This window comes from Emys orbicularis, chromosome 6 (genome assembly GCF_028017835.1).
Source record: "Emys orbicularis isolate rEmyOrb1 chromosome 6, rEmyOrb1.hap1, whole genome shotgun sequence".
Classification (NCBI taxonomy): domain Eukaryota; kingdom Metazoa; phylum Chordata; order Testudines; family Emydidae; genus Emys; species Emys orbicularis.
In genome coordinates, this window is record NC_088688.1 from 127,700,658 (window position 1) to 127,720,044 (window position 19,387).

At 43.7% G+C, this 19,387-nt stretch overlaps 1 protein-coding gene across 1 annotated transcript in view; it reads right to left on the minus strand.

Moving 5' to 3' along the window:
- Positions 1-16,193: 16,193 nt before the first annotated feature.
- Positions 16,194-19,387, minus strand: part of DGKQ (diacylglycerol kinase theta) — a 126,761-nt gene continuing 123,567 nt past the window's right edge. The window contains exons 21-23 of the mRNA XM_065406705.1: positions 19,246-19,357; positions 17,578-17,730; positions 16,194-16,292 (exon numbers count right to left, since the gene is read on the minus strand). Of these exons, the coding sequence (XP_065262777.1) occupies positions 16,194-16,292; positions 17,578-17,730; positions 19,246-19,357 (364 nt within the window). The remainder of the gene's footprint in view (positions 16,293-17,577; positions 17,731-19,245; positions 19,358-19,387) is intronic.

A 19,387-nucleotide genomic window follows, 5' to 3' on the forward strand; every position in this document is an offset into this window, starting at 1 on the left:
AGCTGGACTTTTAGGACAAGATTCAAGGGAGAGGTATTTGTGCTATTTGGATCTTGCTAAAGTGATTAAAAGAACCAAAGATGGGTTGGACATCTACAGAGATAAGAATATTCAGTTGCTACATCTGAAGAAGTGAGGTTCTTACCCACGAAAGCTTATGCTCCCAATATTTCTGTTAGTCTTAAAGGTGCCACAGGACCCTCTGTTACTTTTTACAGTTGCTACAGTAATGCTGAAGTATTGCAGTGGAGATAAACCTCATGTTTCAGGAGTTAAGGCCATTTTTTAAGTACTAGAGGTTGGGGTGAGATAATCTGGGGGGGGGGGCAGTTTGTCCGTACCTACCCTGCATCTTCCTCTGAGGAATCTGGTGCTGCCCACTGCTAGAGACAGAACACTGACCTTGAAGGACCACGGTTCTGATCAGTATGGCAATTCTGATGGCTGGGGTGACCTTTCTTCAAGGGATGGGGGTGGTAAAAACTGGGCAGGTGGGTTTTATCTTTGCCTGCTGCTGGTTTGTTCAATGTTCTGTAAGCCCCCATGGTGGGCACAGCACACGCTTCTAAAATCACCTGCAGCATCTTTACCTGTAGACATGCGAGGGGAAGCCCTGATATTTAAGCACCAAATGTAAAGGAGAATTGACACCCCCCCCCCCCCGAAGGAGAGATTAAGAGCCAGCGCAGGTTACGAGACTGGGTTTTATAACACCCTCCCTCCACCCACTCACCTGCCGTACGGTCAGCGATGCAGAATTCATTTCTAGCCTGTTGCTACTTCTGCCTTAACACAAACCCTTGACCCATTTCTAATCGTTACAATTTAATAAGCAAAGGAACCTGCTGACCCTGGAGCAGGCCTGTGCTCACTGCCCAGGAGAGGGTGAGGTTAAAGGTGAGGCACTAGCACTGTTGGACATGGCAGGAAAATGATGGTTTAGCTCCTTCCCGCAGCAGGTGCTGCCCAGGACACACCTAAGAACCCCAGGCAGGGGCAAAGGCCAATCCTCAATGGGAACCTGCTGGAGGCCAGTAATGGTAACACGGGGGCGATTCACCCCTCGGGGGCCTAGACTAATGCACAGGGTCCCGGGCTAGTGCAGGGAGGTGTAACAGACCTGCAGGTGCTGCCGGGAATGATTGGGGCCCAAGGACTAAAACTCCACCCGTGGGAAATTGACATTTCCAGCATGGGGCTCAGTCCAATTTGAAACAAAACTTAAAATTTTCAGCCTTTCCAGGGAAGAGGAAATTCCTAGGAATTTTCGTTGTGGGACTAGGGACAGGAGGTGTTTCCAAGAGGAAATATGCTCCTCAGGCCTGGTCAGCTGCTGAGTGAAATTAACATGATTGACGTCAGTTTCGCAGCTGCCCACCATCAACCAGCAGCTGTGAAATCATGTCAGTTTTACTCAGCAGCTGCCTGGCTTTGCAAGGTCTGCACTGCTGGGGCCGCAGGGCGTGGACCCTGCAAGCCCAACCCTAGGGCTCCCAGCTCCAGGGAGGAAGTTGGAAGCCTCGCAAGCCCAAGCCCAGGCGTGGGTCTCAGGGCCACCAAGCTCCCAGCCCAGCAGCAGGGAGTTTGGAGGCCCTACAGTCCCCAACTCTGGTGCAGCCTTGGAGCTGCAGCCCCTGGACGCCCTGGATGTCGAGCAGCCTGCCGGGTGAGCTGGCAGGGAACCAGGGAGGTTTCATTCCAAACTGCACCTGTGCTGTGATGAACGTTAACTGAACCTGCCACATGTCTGTGAAACATTTTGGGCTAGACAAATCAGCATTTGCAACCCTGTTCTGGCGGACAATTCATGACCAGTTCTACTAAGTCCACAAGTAGCTGTCCAAGGAACACTAATGGCTCTGTCCTTGCCCCCTGCCATCTCTCCGTTATAGCTTTCTACAACCCAGGCACTATTTGCACTTTGGAAACTGCTAAGAAGTAGTTGGGGAAACTTTCACTTGCCGTAAAACTGCTGCCTCTTGGGAACGAGCTACGTGGTGTGTTGGCTGTAACACACACACATTAGAACAGAGGCAGGACCATTTCAGATTCCTTCTAGGAGGCAGCAGGGGTATCTTAAAGTGACGTTTGGGTTGTCTCCCAAGAGCCATGCACAGATGTTCTCATACCTGCATAGAAAGGGGGCCTGCTGCCTTTAAGACCCCGCCTCGCTCTCCCCACAACCAGGAGAGGTGATCCTCAGAGTAGAAATGATGGGCAGGAGCAGAGGATTAGCTTCAAGCAGCATTAACTCCCTGCACGGTCCTCATTAACGGTAAGAGAACAGCCAAAGGGGAATCCAGCCAATAGCAACCAGGCGACTGCTGGATCCACGCTGCCAGGACCTGGGAGGAGGGGTCCCAGAGGAGCCAGGAGTCATCTGTGATTTATAAACTAAATGACTGTAATGACTGCGGTGGACAGAAAACGGATTCCTACTTCTCTGCAGCAAACAGCAAGCAAAATGGTTGGTATCCAAGATACCTCCACAGCAACACTGCAGTGCAGTTCTTTGGCAAGGAGTTAAACTGTCCAAGTCGGGATACTTGTTCCCACGTATGGCCTTTCAGTGCTAACATGCCATCTGCGATGGTGCTTGTAAAAAGCTACTGGATAAAGAGCTGTAAATGACACTTGCAACTATTCGGATCAGTTTGTCCTGCTCTCCAGTCCACTTACAGGAAGAAGGGACTTGAGGTCCTTCAGGACTTAGTATTAAGTGAGTTTTAGCGCTGCAGCTTGTGTACAGCCCTTTCTCCTACTGGAGGGAGCTAATTGTTCAAAAGCGTGAATTATTTCACTCTCAGTACACTGGAAACTAGATCAAACACATTTGCAACTCAGTCTTTCTTCCTGCCTTCCTGAATTGAAGGCATGTGCTGTCAAGAGAAATCTGACTGCATCTGCAGTTGAGTTTCTTCCTGGTGGGCTATAGTCTGTGTGAGTGAGGGTCACACTTCAGGCAGTCCAGTGTAGTTCAGTGTGTGAGCTGATCAAGCCTGAGATTCATTGGAGGATTTAGGCGACACTGACACTCGTTGAGGACCAGGTGCACTGGTCACCTTCACAATCTCTCTTACTAGTTGATCACCATTTGTTAGTTTGTACAGCTACCCACTAGGCTCTGTCTACACTGCAGATCTTACAGCAGCACAACTGTACCACTGCAACCACGCCGCACCCACCTCTCCTGCTGGCATAATTAAACCACCCCCAATGAGCAGTGATAGCTACGTCGGCGGGAGACGCTCTCCCACCGAAATACCACTGTCCACATCCGTGCTTTTGTCGATGAAACTTATGTCCCTCAGGGAGGTGTTTTTTCACACCCCCGAGTGACAAAAATGTTGCCGACAAAAGTGCTAACCTAGACAAAGCCTTACATTCCCATTAGACTCTAAAATTCACAGAATGAAGGGGAGGAATTGTCTGAAGTAGAGGCTTAAGCGGATAACAGATTAAGATTCAAGGAGATAAATTTAAAGTGCTTCAGAAGAACAGACTGTGAAGTTATCGGACAAGCAGACTTTAGTTTGTCAACTCGGCAACTGTGGCACTAAATGCCTAATAAAGTATGACTGAAACTTGTCAGCCATTCCTCAGTCCTGATCAAAATGCTCTTGGTACATGATTGTTTTGTATCGCTGCAAACTGTCCAGTTTAATAAATGGTGCTTTTTAAAAATGACAACTTTGGCACCACTTATATGTATTTTATCCATGTGAGGGTGCACAAAATGAACTAATCAGAATAATTTTGTTACACTAGAGACGTATAATGAGTATAGTGTGCAAAACATGCATTTCAGGCTGTCTCTCAAATGATGGCAAATTAATCCCAGGTAGACACCTGACTTCAACTGGTTGCGGCAGTGGGGAGAAATGCAGTGCTAGCTGGTGTATCCAGAATCAGCCGTCACACTGCGGCCTGTGAGCCTGCATTAGACTGAGCCAGAAAGCGTCAGCTTGATTTCCGTAGAGTGTTTTATAGAAGAATAGCAAGAGCAGACAGGTGGCTTTTGCACTTTCTAACTTCCCGATGTGAAAGTGTGACCCAAGCCAATCAAGGATGCATTTGGCCTGTTTAAACGGTAAATGTGAACATTCTAAATGTGGGACAGGGCCATGGTGTTGGTCGTGTGATTGTTTTTCTGGACATCACAACGGTCTGTTAGCAGGACATTAGTGCAAACCTAAGCCATCAGTCCCCATAGCTTCCTAGGGAGCACACCCTGCCAAAAGAACTACTCAAGGGTGGTCATTTATCTGTAAAACAAAGTGTCAGGCCTGAGGACCTGCAGCTGGGCCTGGGATCAAGTAACCAGCTGAAAGACCTAACTGGCCAGATCACTGGATTGGTTGAGCGGCATTGCCCCAACTGCTCTTAAGTCCAGCAGTAGCACTTGGCCAGTGGTTGCCCAATGCTGTGATTGCTCCTTTCCCTGGCTTCTTCCCAGCCTTGCTTCAGTCCGCTTGATCCCTGCTTTGTTTCTGACTCCAGGTTCCTGACACCAGCTCTGACTCTTCGATCTCGATTCCAACTCCGACCACTAGGATGGATTGCTGTTGTTCTAACCAGTAGCCGGACTGCTCACACCCCAGTCTATGGCACAAAGCCTGGCACAATTCCCTTCAATTCATACACTCTATGAGTAGTAGTTCCTAGTCAATGAGAACTGCCTTTTCTCTGTTATTTACTTACCTATTGCTCCGAAATAACGTTTTGGGGATCACCCTGGCCAGTGAGGGATTCTGTCACCATCTTGGATGTCTTAAAGCCGTGCTGCTGTGGTTCAGTGCTCCAACACCAGTACCTACCCTGCAAGCAGGACTTCCACCAGCCTTGTTACTTCTTGCAGGGTGAGCTCAACAATCCCTTCCAGTCCCAAGTGCCCCCAAATCCAGCTCCCCGTGTTCCTCACTACCAGACACTCTGACTTTTCCCTCTGGTTCGTCACCGCCAAAGGCGTGAAACCCATCCCAGGTTAGCAGTTCACTTTGGTGCCCGCACTCCAGTTTGCACAACAGAGGAGCTGCTTGAGGTGCATATGAACAAAACAAAATCATTGATTCAAAGATGAAACAACAAGGAAAAGCAAACACAGGCGAAGTGCACAGAAAATAAACAAAGACACGAGCTCAGGCTTTATACGTCCCCATTAGCTAAATTCCCTTGTCTAATACAAGTGACCTATTGCCTTTGGACAGGTTGTTCCCAACGTGCCCGTTTCCCTAAAGAGGATCCAGTGTTTCACGGAGAGCACCCCACTGAGATGCTGGCCCTCAGTTTCTGGATACCTTTCAAATCCCTTCCCCGTTAAGAGGGTTTTTTCCCCTTTTTCTCAGACTCTGGCAATTCATGGTTACACAGAGCAGGGCGTTTTCCACACAGGGGGTTTGTTTTCCAGTTCAAGTTGTTTCAATGTTTGCCCATTAACTGTGATGGTCCAACGTTGTCATGTCCTGGCTGGACAATGTTAGATGCTAGGGAAACACCCCTGCCCGATTGTCTCCCCCGCTGCTGTGAGGGGATGGTGCAGTTGCACTGTAGTTACAATGACAATGCTCTACGCACACACATCCCTGCACACCCAGAACCTGTACACATATCTCCTAATGACCAGCAAGTTCAGGACATTACAAGCTTTCATAACAAACCTTGACATATTTTGATACATAATAGCATTGTCTACAAATTCAAGGCCATGAAAAACGCGTCACGGACTGTGAAATCTGGACTTTTGTGTGCTTTTACCCTGTACTATACAGATTTCATGGGGGAGACCAGTGTTTCTCAAATTGGGGGTCTTGACCCAAAAGGGAGTTGCAGGGAGGTCACAAGGTTATTTTAGGGGGCTTGTGGTGTTGCCACCCTTACTTCTGTGCTGCCTTCAGAGCTGGGTGGCCAGAGAGCGACAGTGATTGGCTGGGCACCCAGCTCTGAAGGCAGCACCCCGCCAGCAGCAGTGCAGAAGTAAGGGTGGCAATACTATACCAGGCCATCCTTACTTCTGTGCTGCTGCTGGCGGCGGCTCTGCCTTCAGATCTGGGTTCCCGGCCAGCAGCCACCGCTCTCCAGCTGCCCAGCTCTGAAGGCAGCGCCGCCGCCAGCAGCAGCAGAGAAGTAAGGGTAGCAATACCGCAACACCCTCTACAATAACCTCGCGACCCGCCCCCAACAACTCCTTTACGGATCAGGACCCCTACAATTACAACACCGTGACATTTCAGATTTGAATAGCTGAAAACATGAAATTTACGATTTTTAAAATCCTAGGAGCGTGAAAATGACCAAAATGGACCATGAATTTGGTAGGGCCCTAGTCACGAGGAAGTATCTATAGAAAATATTGTCAATCCAAGGTTTTACGGTCTTGTCATTTTGAAGTGCAAGACCTTTAAAACAATGAAGGATTTACATGTCACCAAATCAAATGTGGTAGAACCGTGGAAACGTTTAAAACTGAAAAATCCGCAGCAGCAGCATCACAAGTGCTGCAAGCTATAATTGTGTGAAGGATCTATATATTGGGGTATTGCTCTAATTAAGTCTGAAGGCAAGAGGGCAGCATCCTAAATGGCCAAATAAACTAGACAGCAAAGTCTATCAATATGTTCTAAGTGATAAATATTTTATCTTGCAAATAAATCAATAGCCAAAAACAAAGCCATATGCAACTACAGTAATGCTGTCTTGATATTCCCTCCCTCCATCCCCAACCTTGGTTCTCCCACTTGAGAGTCATTTGTCAAAGGTTTAAGATTTTAAAATCGACTTAAACTACTACAACCACCAATGATCTCATTGACATTCAGATTCAATGAGGTTCTGGACACACGTTATCTTACGCGTAAAAAGTATGATCAAAGCTGGGGATTCACCATAATATGCAAGTAAAAACTCCTTCCAAAAAGAAGCATCACTTAATCTTGTGTCAACAAAAGGGATGAGTTTGAAAATACGGTACAAGATTTTTCAAGCTAAGTGTAAATACCTAAAGCAATTGTGTGAACCGAACTTTGAAAATCTGGACCATTGTTAAAATTATCCACAAGGGAAAAACACAAGGTTAAAAAAATCCCCAAAATACCATCAAGTGTGCTAACAAATAAAGACAAAAGCAGCTAAACATTTTTAAGAAGCTGGCGCAAGAGATACGGTGTAGGATAAAATACAACAAAACAGCAACGTCTAAGTTGCAGAGAAAAATTGGAAACTAGCTAAATACTCAGGTGATCAGTTATCAAACACCATGATCTGCAATACAGAAAAGAGAGCGATTATTTTTCAGAAATTCAGGAAAGAAGCCAGTAGTGCAGCATCAGAAAACAGTAGCCATAACAATGGCACATTAGGTAAGTTAATGGAGGATAGGTCCATCAATGGCTTTTAGCCAAGATGCTCAGGGATGTAACCCCATCCTCTAGGTGTCCCTAGCCTCTGACTGCCAGAAGTTGGGAGTGAAGGCCAGAGGATGGATCGCTCAATATTTGCCTGTTCTGTTCATTCCCTCTGAAGCACCTGGCACTGGCCACTGTTGGTAGACAGGACACTAGGCTAGATGGACCATTGATCTGACCCTCTATGGCCGTTCTCGTGTTATGTTGAGCACTAGGTATTCTTGGACACTTGAACTGTAAAATGCTCAATCAAGTAGTGTCTGGAGAATGAGTGAAACAAAGCAAGTTTGTTTGCTCTTTGCAGAAACACCTTTCACCATTTGTAACAAGAAAATGTTAACCAACACACAGAGACTCATCCAGGGTGTAACAGAAATTACCAATTATATTTGTCACAGACATAAATTCTAGTTATAGATCTCTGGTACTCACAAATTATACTTAGAATACAGAATTTCAATCAGTGCAAAATGTACAGTCAAAATTACACACAAAACCATATTGCAAAATATATACAGAATTATTCTAAGAACATAATCTGAGGACAAACTGATGTTTAAATATAAAAGAAAAGTCCACCTCTTTTTTATTTTTTAGTTACTACATTTTAGGAACATTAATTCATAGAGACAGATTACCAGCACAGTGGTCTGCAAGGCAGAAAACTAGAAACTAGTTATACCATGAAAACCCTTTTTTAAGATCAAACCACAAATAAAGATGTGTGATATGCTTTATTAGTTTGAGGCACACAACACAGAAATAGAATTCAACCACATTAATAGCTACACTGTCAACAAACTGTTTCTAAGAATTATCAGGCAGAAGCACAAAGAATCAGCACTGCACACTAGCCGAACTATTCAATGGTCAGTTTAGCTTAGCTTGTCGGTGTAATCCACGTGGCCCAACATGTGACAACATTCACAAGAAATGCCGTAAGACATCATGAAGTACCTTGTTTTTAAAAAACGTGTTCATCTTATTTAAAGAGCTAGTCCAGTGAAATCGGCTGCTTGGACTAGATGGAAATGGAAAATAACACAATTACTCAGGTAATGATAATTTACCACATAATGGAACTTTTGCGTACAGGAGGATAATCAAACTTTTCTATGGCTAACAAAACAATCTGTGCTTCTCTGATTTTGATATCAAGGTATCAGATCCTGCCTCCCGCCCCCGCCCTTCATCTCAATCTACAGCTTCACCAAGGTATCTTACTGTTTGTCTCTCAGCCATTTCCAATTTAACATTTTCTCTTCGCACTTTTGAAAAGCGGAAATGAGCCAACTACTTCTATGACACAGACCTCGCAGGATTTTGCTTTCAAGGAGTTAGGTTTAGGTTTTCCAAGCACCTGTATTTGCTCACTTTCAATACTGACTAATTTCTTAGGCACCTCTTGCTACTCCCTATTTGGCAAATTTAAAAGCATAAAGGGAGGAGAGCAATCACCAGAGCAGCATTTGCCCGATCTAGGATTCTGCATCCCTTACTGGTGTACATTTGGCCCAAGAGACAGCTGCCTTTGGAAGCTGCATGGCACATTCACTTTAGGCAGACAGGGTAATAACCAAAGTTGTCACAATTTTGTGCCCAAATGAGGAATTTTTGTCCTTTCATCTGTAGGAATTCAGAGATGGAAAGTTAAGCCTCTTAAACAGGTGTTTATATTGTGAATTGCTACAAGAGAAGCGTAAAAGGTCAAGGTGATTAGCACAATATGGCATAAATTGAAGATAAATGAAGCCACATCTTCTGAGAATAAGTGTTCTCTTAATAGATAAGCTAAGTACATTATGTCTGAAACACGTTACAAAGGTGTTGCTAAACACAGAACAGAACTAACAGTGAAAGGATCATTTCACTGCCCTATCAAGAAAAAATGCTTATCTGCTTTGAAATACATTTTTAAATCATGATATACACTTGTTTCAAGAGCTCAGACCAACTTTTTCAACACCACTCAATTGTTTATAAAACCATTTTATACATTATCAAAAATAAACTGGTCCTTTCGGAAGAAATGTTCAATCTAATACTTTTATCAGCACAGAGTCGGTTCTATCAGTTCATAGCAGAAAAGTGAAAATCCACGCTTACATATTTCCAAAGGGTTACTTACGAGCCCAAACTAAAAAGGCAACGATTCCACTCCTGGGCACGGGAAGTAAAAACAGTGCTTCCAAAACGTAAAACAGTGCACTGTGTCAAAAGCGAACCAGAGTGCATACAATCAATAGTCACCAATCTGTAAACATTGGAACTGCTGGTCTAATCATACATTTAGAAACAATTTTAAGAAGTTGTGTTCAAACCACTGCATTCCATGTAATGCCTTTACATTGGTCAGTGCAAATGCACAGAGAGGTCAAAGAAGTGAAGGCCTTTTCAGTTGGACTTCTTATCACACATCCTGTGTGTCAAATTAACTACCTGTTAACATTATAAATAAATTTAAAATGAATCTCATGCATTATAAAAATTAGTCTATTAAACCTAATTCATAGAATAGCAGCCAATTTATAATGGTTTAAAGTTTAAATGAACTTTCAGTCAGTTAGATATAAATATGTATTGCAAAAATGTTACAATCTCCTCTCCTTCCCTAATGGGGCACTAAACGAGAGTACAGTAATTTCACTGAAATGGATGCTAGGGAATGTTACAATTACAAGAATAACTAGCATTTTAAATGGCATTCTACAGACTTCTTTGTATTTTAACCTGAAAGTGCATCTTAAGTCTGCAAAAAGGTTTTCCTTATTTACACTACAAACACAAAAAGGCAGTTCTGCCATACACTAAACAACGTCTGTTCTGCATTTACTTGTTAAGTGCAAAATGTCTGGAAAATAATGGAAACCCACACAATCTGGGATCTACGTTTGAAAATGAGCCAAAGTTCCCAATCTGAATCTGAGCCAGGTCAGTAGTAACTGAAGATCTTTGCATTTCGTGGCTGTTGAAGGACGTAAGTGGAAATGAATGGGTGGTCTCAGACCCGCTGCTAGTGGACAAGCGTTCAGATCAAACAGCACCATCAGAATTGGCACTAATTAGTCATCAGTTTCAGCAGAAGGGCTGAGAACAAAGGACATGAAGGTGGCGCCCGCGGAGGATGGCGGGGGCACACAGTCATTGTGGTGGCGGTGGGAAAGCAGCCTGTGTTGTAGATTGAAAAAACGTCTATTTCCAGGTCGCAATACTGCACTTTTCAAAGAAATATTCAGCTGAACGATAAACAGACTGCACAAAATACACAAAGTATCAGGCAATGCTATGGTACGTTTTAAAGCATTTGCACTGCTATAGCTTTATCGTTGTTAAACCTTACCATTTTTAACAATTTACCCCAGGTATATACATTTGCTACAATGGTTTCATTTTGTTTGACCTTAGGCAATGTTTAGCAATGACTGTACTTACACAACAATAGGCTGGGCAACTGGGTAAATAACATACATGCATAAACACATCCATCCAAACGTTCATCCAATAGTTAGGATCTGGATTGAGTAGATAAGGTACTCTTAAAAAATGCCACTTACACAATAAGCTTGTATAGGATATGAAGATAATAAATATCCATTCATAAGAGTTTCATTCATTATTTACAGTCTTGTGACTACTAAGAGGTTTTCCTAGATTTTTATTAAATGTATTACACAGGAAGAGTTCTGGTTTAATTTAATATCCAGGGCCTGATTAAAATCTACAGGAAGATATACAGAGGTAAAGCTAAAATATATGCTGATGCTGAATTCTAAACTCATTGCTGGATTTTATAACCAGTGAATCTTGTTGAAAAATACAGGTTCCTTAGATCCATGAGGTTTGTGTTGGGAATCTTGATGACAGTGTCTCTCACGGACCGGCAAGAAGGGGCTCAGACCACTTGTGTGTTATCAATAAGGATCAGAAGCAAATGACATCAGAACCTAGTCACCCAGCTAAATCCACACAAGGATATACTGTGACCAGATGTTCAACTCGCCCAGACGACTTAATCGTTTTTTGGCAAAATGAGTCACTAAGTTCACAAAGATCAACTTAGATTAAGCATCACTAAGTAGAAGCTTACACTACCCTAAACCAAACCATAAGTGTTGGAATAACATTGAGGGAATAAGTTACAACCATAAAAGCCAGAAATTGTGAAGTTATGGCTAAAACTCAGAGCAGACATTTTGTCCTTACCCTGTACTATTCAATAACATATGTATCTAGGACTGTATACCTTAAACATGCATTGGACCTGGGTTGGAAAGCTGAGATACTGAATAGCACTTTTAGTGACCCCCTTCTCCTCCCCTACTAACAAGGGCTGGAAAGCCAGGAGGTAGACGCCAAATGCAACGTTCCAAGCAGGAAGCAGACAAGCAATACAAGTGTGCCCTGAGGCTGTAATCAGACAGGGGCCTACAGCACAGTGTACGTCTCCCTATGAGCCCACAAGGACCACCCATAAGCACGGCCCAGCCTCACCAGGATTCAGCCTCCCTCCCAATATCGTTTCTGAGCTCTCTGCGCCACGTTTTCTAAACCACTCTAGCTCCAAATTTGTTAATGCTATTTTAAGCACTGGCCGAGGGACCACCGTAAGTTTATATAATTATCACATTTTACAGCATTCTCCACTCAGAGCGGATAATGGTATGAACCATGCATTAGACCATCAAAATGTAATTATATTGCATTATCTCACTGGATTTACATAAAACCTAATTATCAGCTGTTACACATGTTTAACGTAACTTATAAGCAACGCCACCTTTCTGCAGGGAAGCCTCCGAGTAATTAATATGAATGCAAAGACTGTACGTGATTAACCCTATCCCCATCCACAGCAGGTGTAATTTTGATAAAAACAAAACTATAGCGCCACAATTCCCTAAGCATCTTAGCCTTTTTAAATACCTGAAATTGAAACAGCTTAAAAATAGTTACTCCAGAGAATTCTTCTCCGTTTTTCAATTGGTTTGCTTATTCTGTGTATATTCACTTTTCCATTCCACTTGCCCAAAAATCTGTTGCGTCTTGAAAACATACAGAAGATATTTCAGAACCAGACTAGGAGACAGAAAGGCCATAAACATTAAGCTTTAAAAAATTGTATCTATTTTCATTTCCAACGTGCCAATCACCAAACTGTCTAGATACCACATGCATCAGACTTCATTTCTGCATGAGCAAGGGTCCGAAGCTTCCCACCACTTCTTCTATCCCTATCAGTGTCCTCTCTCGTGGCTGCCTGCCAGGAAAGCACTATTGCACCAGACTATGGGAGGTATGCACAAAGAGATGGATCTTGCACTGTGCTCTAAGTGTGGAAAGAGTCTGGCATTTATACCAATCAGATGGCAGGAAATTCCACAGCCAAAACGTCTTCCACTTAAAATATGCTGTCCAAAGAGTTTCACCTTCGGGATTGTGAACCACACTATTTCAGATAACAGCCACTGCAATGGGGCAGCGGGGGAGAGAGACAGGACTGAGCACATTATGATCTGTGAAGGTCAGGACTAGCAGCATGAAACAGATCCGGAGTGTCAATTGGAGCCAGCGTAGGAATGGCGCACTGGTGAGATGGGCTCTCTGGTGAGGTCCGTGGAGGAGAGAGGCTTCCGTTTCTGCATGCTCTTTGCAGTCCACTTAGATAGAGTCTGCAGATGACAAAAACATTCATCTCCATGGCTAGGCCGCATCAGAGAGAACAGAATCAATCTCTCAACTACGTAAAGTCTAAAAGCAGCTTTCCTGGCCACCGTTGTGCCTTGGATACCCATGAGCAGTGATGTATTTCCTTAGTCTGTTGACTTCACCCTGCGAGAGCAGACAGCTTGAAATACAATGCTTTCCTCCTCCCACTATCAGCAGAGGTGCCCACACTCCAGCTGAGCTCAAGCCGCCTGCTTTTCATGCACGTACCAACTTCCAAGCACCGAAGTGGAGCTGATGCTGTGTTCGAAGAGGGAAGATGCACATGAAAGATCTGCACCATCAGCATGCAGATATCTCACTCTCAACAGAGATCTTGTTCTGATGTTGAATAAGAGGGGATGGCGTCCTGTAGCGCGCTTACGGTAAGGACACATGGGGAAGAGGAGCAGCTGTCCCATAAGCGAGTAAAAAGCATCTCTTGATGACGGATGGTAGAAACTGTTGTTAGATCAAGCCGCATTTGCACTGAAGTTTCAGCTCTCTCTGTGGCAATAAGCTGATTATCAAAGCCGCTGCCATGCCTTAGCTACGTCCGAAGCATGTCTAGAAGGTGTCTATAACACTGGTAGAAAACAACCGCGGCAGGCGTTGACTTGCAACCACTTGCAGAGGAGACCGTGAAAAGGGGATGGCTGGCAAGAACACCGGCATCAATTGCTTGCTAAACAAAGGCTGGGCTTTTTCACGTTTTACGGTCGACAGAATGCCATCCTGGAGGTGGCCCTCAGGTGGGACCTGGCTTCGAAGAGCCATTCCACAAGCAGCGATGTTAAGAGTCTTTTCAGAGCCTCTGCTTGAGTGATTGAGCCACGCTACCAATGCGGTCACCGTTTTTCTCTGATTTGCTGCCCCCCGAGCAGAGGTGGCTGTCATGTATTTCATCAGTTCTTTCTACAGCCGAGGGTAAGTGCGCCTAGTCGCCTGCTAATAGGACTTAGGTTCATGAGGACATAGCTGGGAGCAGTTCCATTGGTCAAGACTTACCAGATACAACACTGAAAGATCTTAGTCCCCTTTCCCTGGGTGGGGTAGGACTATACAAATTCCTTCCACCACAATGGTTCTACATCTTTTCACACTGCTGTTTGAGCCCATTCATTTCCACCTGACTTAGATCACCAGAGAACCATGGTGAGCTGAGAGGGATGCAAAGAGAAGGGGTGTTTAGAAAGGCCCATGCGGGAATGGCTGTGGACAACAGATGTAGTGTTCTACCAGACCTTCAGCACATTAGCCCCGGGGCTGGGCAGCATTCTCAAACACCCTGACCCATCAGTCTGCAGCAGGTGGACAAGCAGTCAGATCTCCTTTCTGGGAGGATGGTCATGCCCTAGCCTGGGCTTACAACATACACTGGTCCAGCTACATTACAGTACAATCACTATGGCCCAGATCCTCAAATGTATTCAGGCTCCACTTCCAATGAAATCAATGCAAGTTAGGTGCCTAAATAGCGTTGAGAATCTGGGCCTACACCCCTTCTCTATGCCCCAAATGCTAAGCTACATTGGCAGCCTGCAAGAAAGAACCGTGGCTAAACAGTTGCGGGAATGCTGTTTGGCCGTTCGTTACTTTATTGCTAAATACTCGGTCATCTGAAGCCACAGCATTTTCTACAGCACACGACATACATGTTGCCAGACATACAGTCTTACTGAACACACACTATGCCTCAGAAAAAACTCAAGGAATTAAACTATTGTGTATTTCCATTTAATGTTAGCCTGCCTCTACGTTCACATATCATGGGCTATGTCTACACTCCAAGCCAGGGGCGTGAAGCCGCTGCTCGCGTACACATCTCACGGTAGCTCAATGAGAGCCAGTGCAGATACAAATAGTAGTGTAGCTATGGCAGCACGGGCAGCAGAGACGTAGCTTAGCTGTGCCGAGCATGTGCCCGCCGATTTCAGGCTGGTTTGTACGTGGTAAAGTTTAGACACGCCTCCACTACTACGTATACTCACGCTAGCTTTCATCGAGCTAGCGTAGGCGGGGAATCGCACCCCTTGTAGAGAGGCAGCCTTAGTGAACTGATAGTCAATGAAATAGTCGTTTTCAGCAGCTTTTTGCCAGAATTAGTACCCATTCTTCTACTCTCTGGAGCTTGTATGGAAAGTCATAGTCAAAATACATTTACACATAGGGCTTTTTTTTTAGAAAATTAATTTGAAACAAGACAGATGAGGACCTGTGGAGGAGTATGGAGTCACCAAAGGTAGAACACCCAGCAGGGGAGAAAAATAAGAGCCCAAGAAGTTTGTTGTCTACATATATTACTGAGGTAAACTTTGCCTCCATTTAGTCAAGAGATAGCTGCTGAACTGTTTGATGTGTTTGATGACTGGAAGAGGCTAGACCATTTCATAACTGTTTAAAACATATTTTTGTCCCCATCCACTTTGTCCAAGTAAACCACCTTGAAACGATACTGTCTTAGCCATTTTGACTTGAGTGTTTCAGCGCCGTTTTTCTCCTCTGTACACGGCGCTCTTCACGTTGGGATCATTATCATTACGGTTATTCATCTCGAGTAACATGGTCTCAAACAGCGACGCCTCAAATTGTGGTGTTTGGCCTTGCCCAAGAAGGTCACAGCACAACAGCAAAGAGATGCAACTACTACAGTTCTGTTTGTTGGAAGACTGTTGTTCAGGGTTAGTTTAACAGAACCTTGCGATGATTTGTCTATGGAAGATTATGTAACAAAAAGGCTAGAAATTTCTTAACAAAATGAAAATGTTGCAAAACCAAGTGTGAAGAGCTCCATAGGGTAGAGCTGTGTTATCTACTGGTACAAACCAAAAACTGGGCAATGGTTTAGGGAAGGCTACCAAAGGCAAACATTTCGAATGAAATTAGTGGTATATGAGTAGGTGTGCGTCAGCCACCTAATGAGGCACAATCATTTAACAAAACGAGCAGAACACAGTACTACTACAATGGAATAAAGGGCAGGCTCATTCGGAACCCTTCTTTACCAAACCCCTGCACAAAGCTGTATTGTGCAGGCTCCTTTCATCTACAGTAGCTGGGCTGCCTTTGTTCTGTAAAGGTCCGCTCAATTCAATGTCCCACTTCAGTGATTGATACACTATCTGTTCTTGTCTCTTTCAAGCTTCCAGTTTTTTTCTGCTTCTGTTTGGATTTTTTCAACATGTGGACCTTAAAGAAAACATTTGTAGAGACGGTTAACGAGAGCAACAAAACATCTCTTTACTCAAGCAAATTTAAGAAAGCTATGCTTAGTAATGAATAAAATATACATTAATGCTGCAACAGAAAAGCAATTTAATAGAGATACTATTAACTTAACTCTCACTTGTCCTTTTTTAACCTCTTATAATTATATCACCCAAGATGACTAGCAGAGTCAAGAAAAGCCTAATTTCTGGTTTGCTTACTTTGCGCATTTAAGAGCGGTTTCTGTACAGTGACTCCAAATTGCAAAATGTGTATCCCTCTCTCGTGCAAGAAGGGAAAAGCTTTTATACACTGGCCCTCTTTACAAAAAGGTTAATACTTTGAAAGAGACAAGGCGGGTGAGGTAATATCTTTTGTTGGAGCAACTCCTGTTGGTGAGAGAGAGAGAGACGCTTTCAAGCTACGCAGAGCTCTTTTTTAACCTGAAGAAGAGCTCTGCGTAGCCGCAAATACTTTTCAAATAATAGAGGCACATTCTGCAAACTCCTTTTTTTCTCACGACAAAAGCTTGGCATTCGATGAGATTTCTGGAACTCTTTCTGTAGCAACAGATTTCTGCAGTCGTTCTTAAAGGGGTCATTCAAGGAACTTGTGTGTGTGGGAGTCATCAAATGCACTGACAGTGCAAAAGAATCATTTGGCTGCTTCATTGTCAGCAGAAACTTTAACTCCTTGGATGGGAGAAACTTTACTCTCAATCCCCCCAACCCCTCCTCTGCTTCCCCTCCCATTGCTCATACGTCTCATTTCTCCACTTTCTTGCTAGTGGATTCCTTGACCCCTGAACAGGGAGTGCACTGTCCCTCATACAACATGTACCTGGATTGTCTGAATAACCCTGGTCTTCTGCAACGCAAACAACGTAATTAGAACATGGCTCACTGCTGTCTCATGCGAGGCTAAGCCACATTACAAAACCCCCAGGGGGCTGTTTTCTTAAACATGATCCCTTGATACTGCAGTTTTGCTGGTGAAGACAGGCCCTTTAACTAATGTATGTGAACGTCTTTGAATTTCATGGTGTAGATTCCGTAGTGTATATTCATCCAACAGTGCTCACATTATGCTGATTAGCACTTTAAAAATGAAATGCGCTAAGAGGATGAGGAGCCAGACAAATAGCAGGAGACGAGACAAACAAATGGCACGACTTAGACTAAGGAACAAAACCAAACAGGAGAAAAATTTAACGACAACCATTTACATTTTTCTAATGCAAAAAAGCCAACGGCCGAGGCAAGCTTACCTTCGGTCCTGCAACCGAAATGATCATCTGGCCTGGCGGCTGGATCCAGGGCTCCCCGTCTACTTGAACGGGCGTTGGTTTCAGAAGCGTCACACGGAAGTAAGCTCCTTGGGCTATGCGGATCCCTGATCGCAGACCGCTCTGTACTTGGCCCTATCAGAATATCAGAACTGCCATTATTTTCTAAAACTCTCTAGTATGTATTGGTACAAATAAGCCTTAGAAAAGCAAGGACAGGTGCAGATCATGCCGTTGCTTAAGACTTTTGCAGCGCTGGAGTACATCCTGGCCTTTTCCTGTCTGAGCTTTCTACCCCCTAGAAGATTCCAAAATGATGACCTGACATTTTAAAAAGTAACACCCGTGTTAACCCCATGCCGCAGTAAGGCCCTGATCCGGAAAGTGGCTCCAAGCCAACAGACCTCAACTTCGGCTGAGCTCCACTGAACTCAAAGGGGCTTCCTGCTGCTGCAAACTTGTTTGTAGGATTGGGGTCTAGATTTATAAAGGAGTCCAAGTAATTGTTATCCTCGGCATACAACATTTATCAGGATTTGTTCACAAATATTTTTATTTTGTTACAAAAGACACCTAAAAGACCCGTAGAAAATACTGAGATTTTAAATTACTTTAAAAATAACAAATTTTAAAAATCATATACAGAATCAAACATATCATAAATTCAAATAAAGTCTAGTTTTTCATCCTGCTAAGTGCTCTGACATCATAGGATTTTGCTATCTTAAGGTAATAAATGCCGCAGGTTATTTAATGCATTATGTTAGTAATTCCTTTTATCATTTTTTGCCTTATAATTTTATTGAGAAGCTTATGAACAATGTGGAATAAGATTACAAGTGGCTTCCACCACATTACATACATGTAACAGGTTTGGAAGAAAGGGATGTAAAAGCAAACCTCCAATAAATGAGTTTCAAATTGTTAAGCTGGAACAATAGGTGCAGTACCAATTATCCACAGCCTAATAAAGCAACCCAGGAAGCAAAAATGAAGCCATCTCTACCCATTCTAATTTCTTTTTTTTTTTTTAGTTATCAGCCTTTGAAATTTCATTCACCATCCACTTCTATTTTGAAAGAGGGTAAACAAAAGCACCCGATTGACCTAATCTATACCTCTCATTGTTTTGTGCAGCTAACATCTCTCTAAATTAAACAGTCCCATTCTTTATATGGACGTCTTTCAGGGCTTGATTCAAAGCCCTCTGAAATCACTGGGAGCATTTCCATTTACTTGAACAAGTGGTACAGCAGACCCCTCAATGCCTCTAAAACTTTTTACCATCCAGCTCCAGCTTCCTTCTATATATTGCTGAATTTGCGCACCAGAACAAGGATTTCCAGAGCAGGCTTCAAAAGCTGTCTAAACCCACTCTCCAACTGCCGTCACAGCCAATGCCCCACAGCATGACAGCCAACTACTTTTATAGCCTAACTTGACTAATATATTTTGTATTCTTAAGATTCTTGGAATTTGTATTCTGACTTTTGAGTTCTTCATTTTACAACCTAAAACTATTTTTTGAAGGTGTTGTGAGCAAAATATTTACCATGGGGCAAATTCACAGAGATGTTTACCACAGGTTAAGTGTTCTCACTTGCTCAGTACCCCCCAAACAAACAAAAAGCGGGCACAGCACTGACTTACCATGTGCACAACACCGGTCACCCCCACGACTTCCAGTAAGCCATCATCGATTCTTGGTTTCTCAAATCGATTATCGTGGTCAGATCCCCAGAGATCAGCTCCAGACCCCCAACTGGAGCAGAGCACACAAACATGGCCGCTG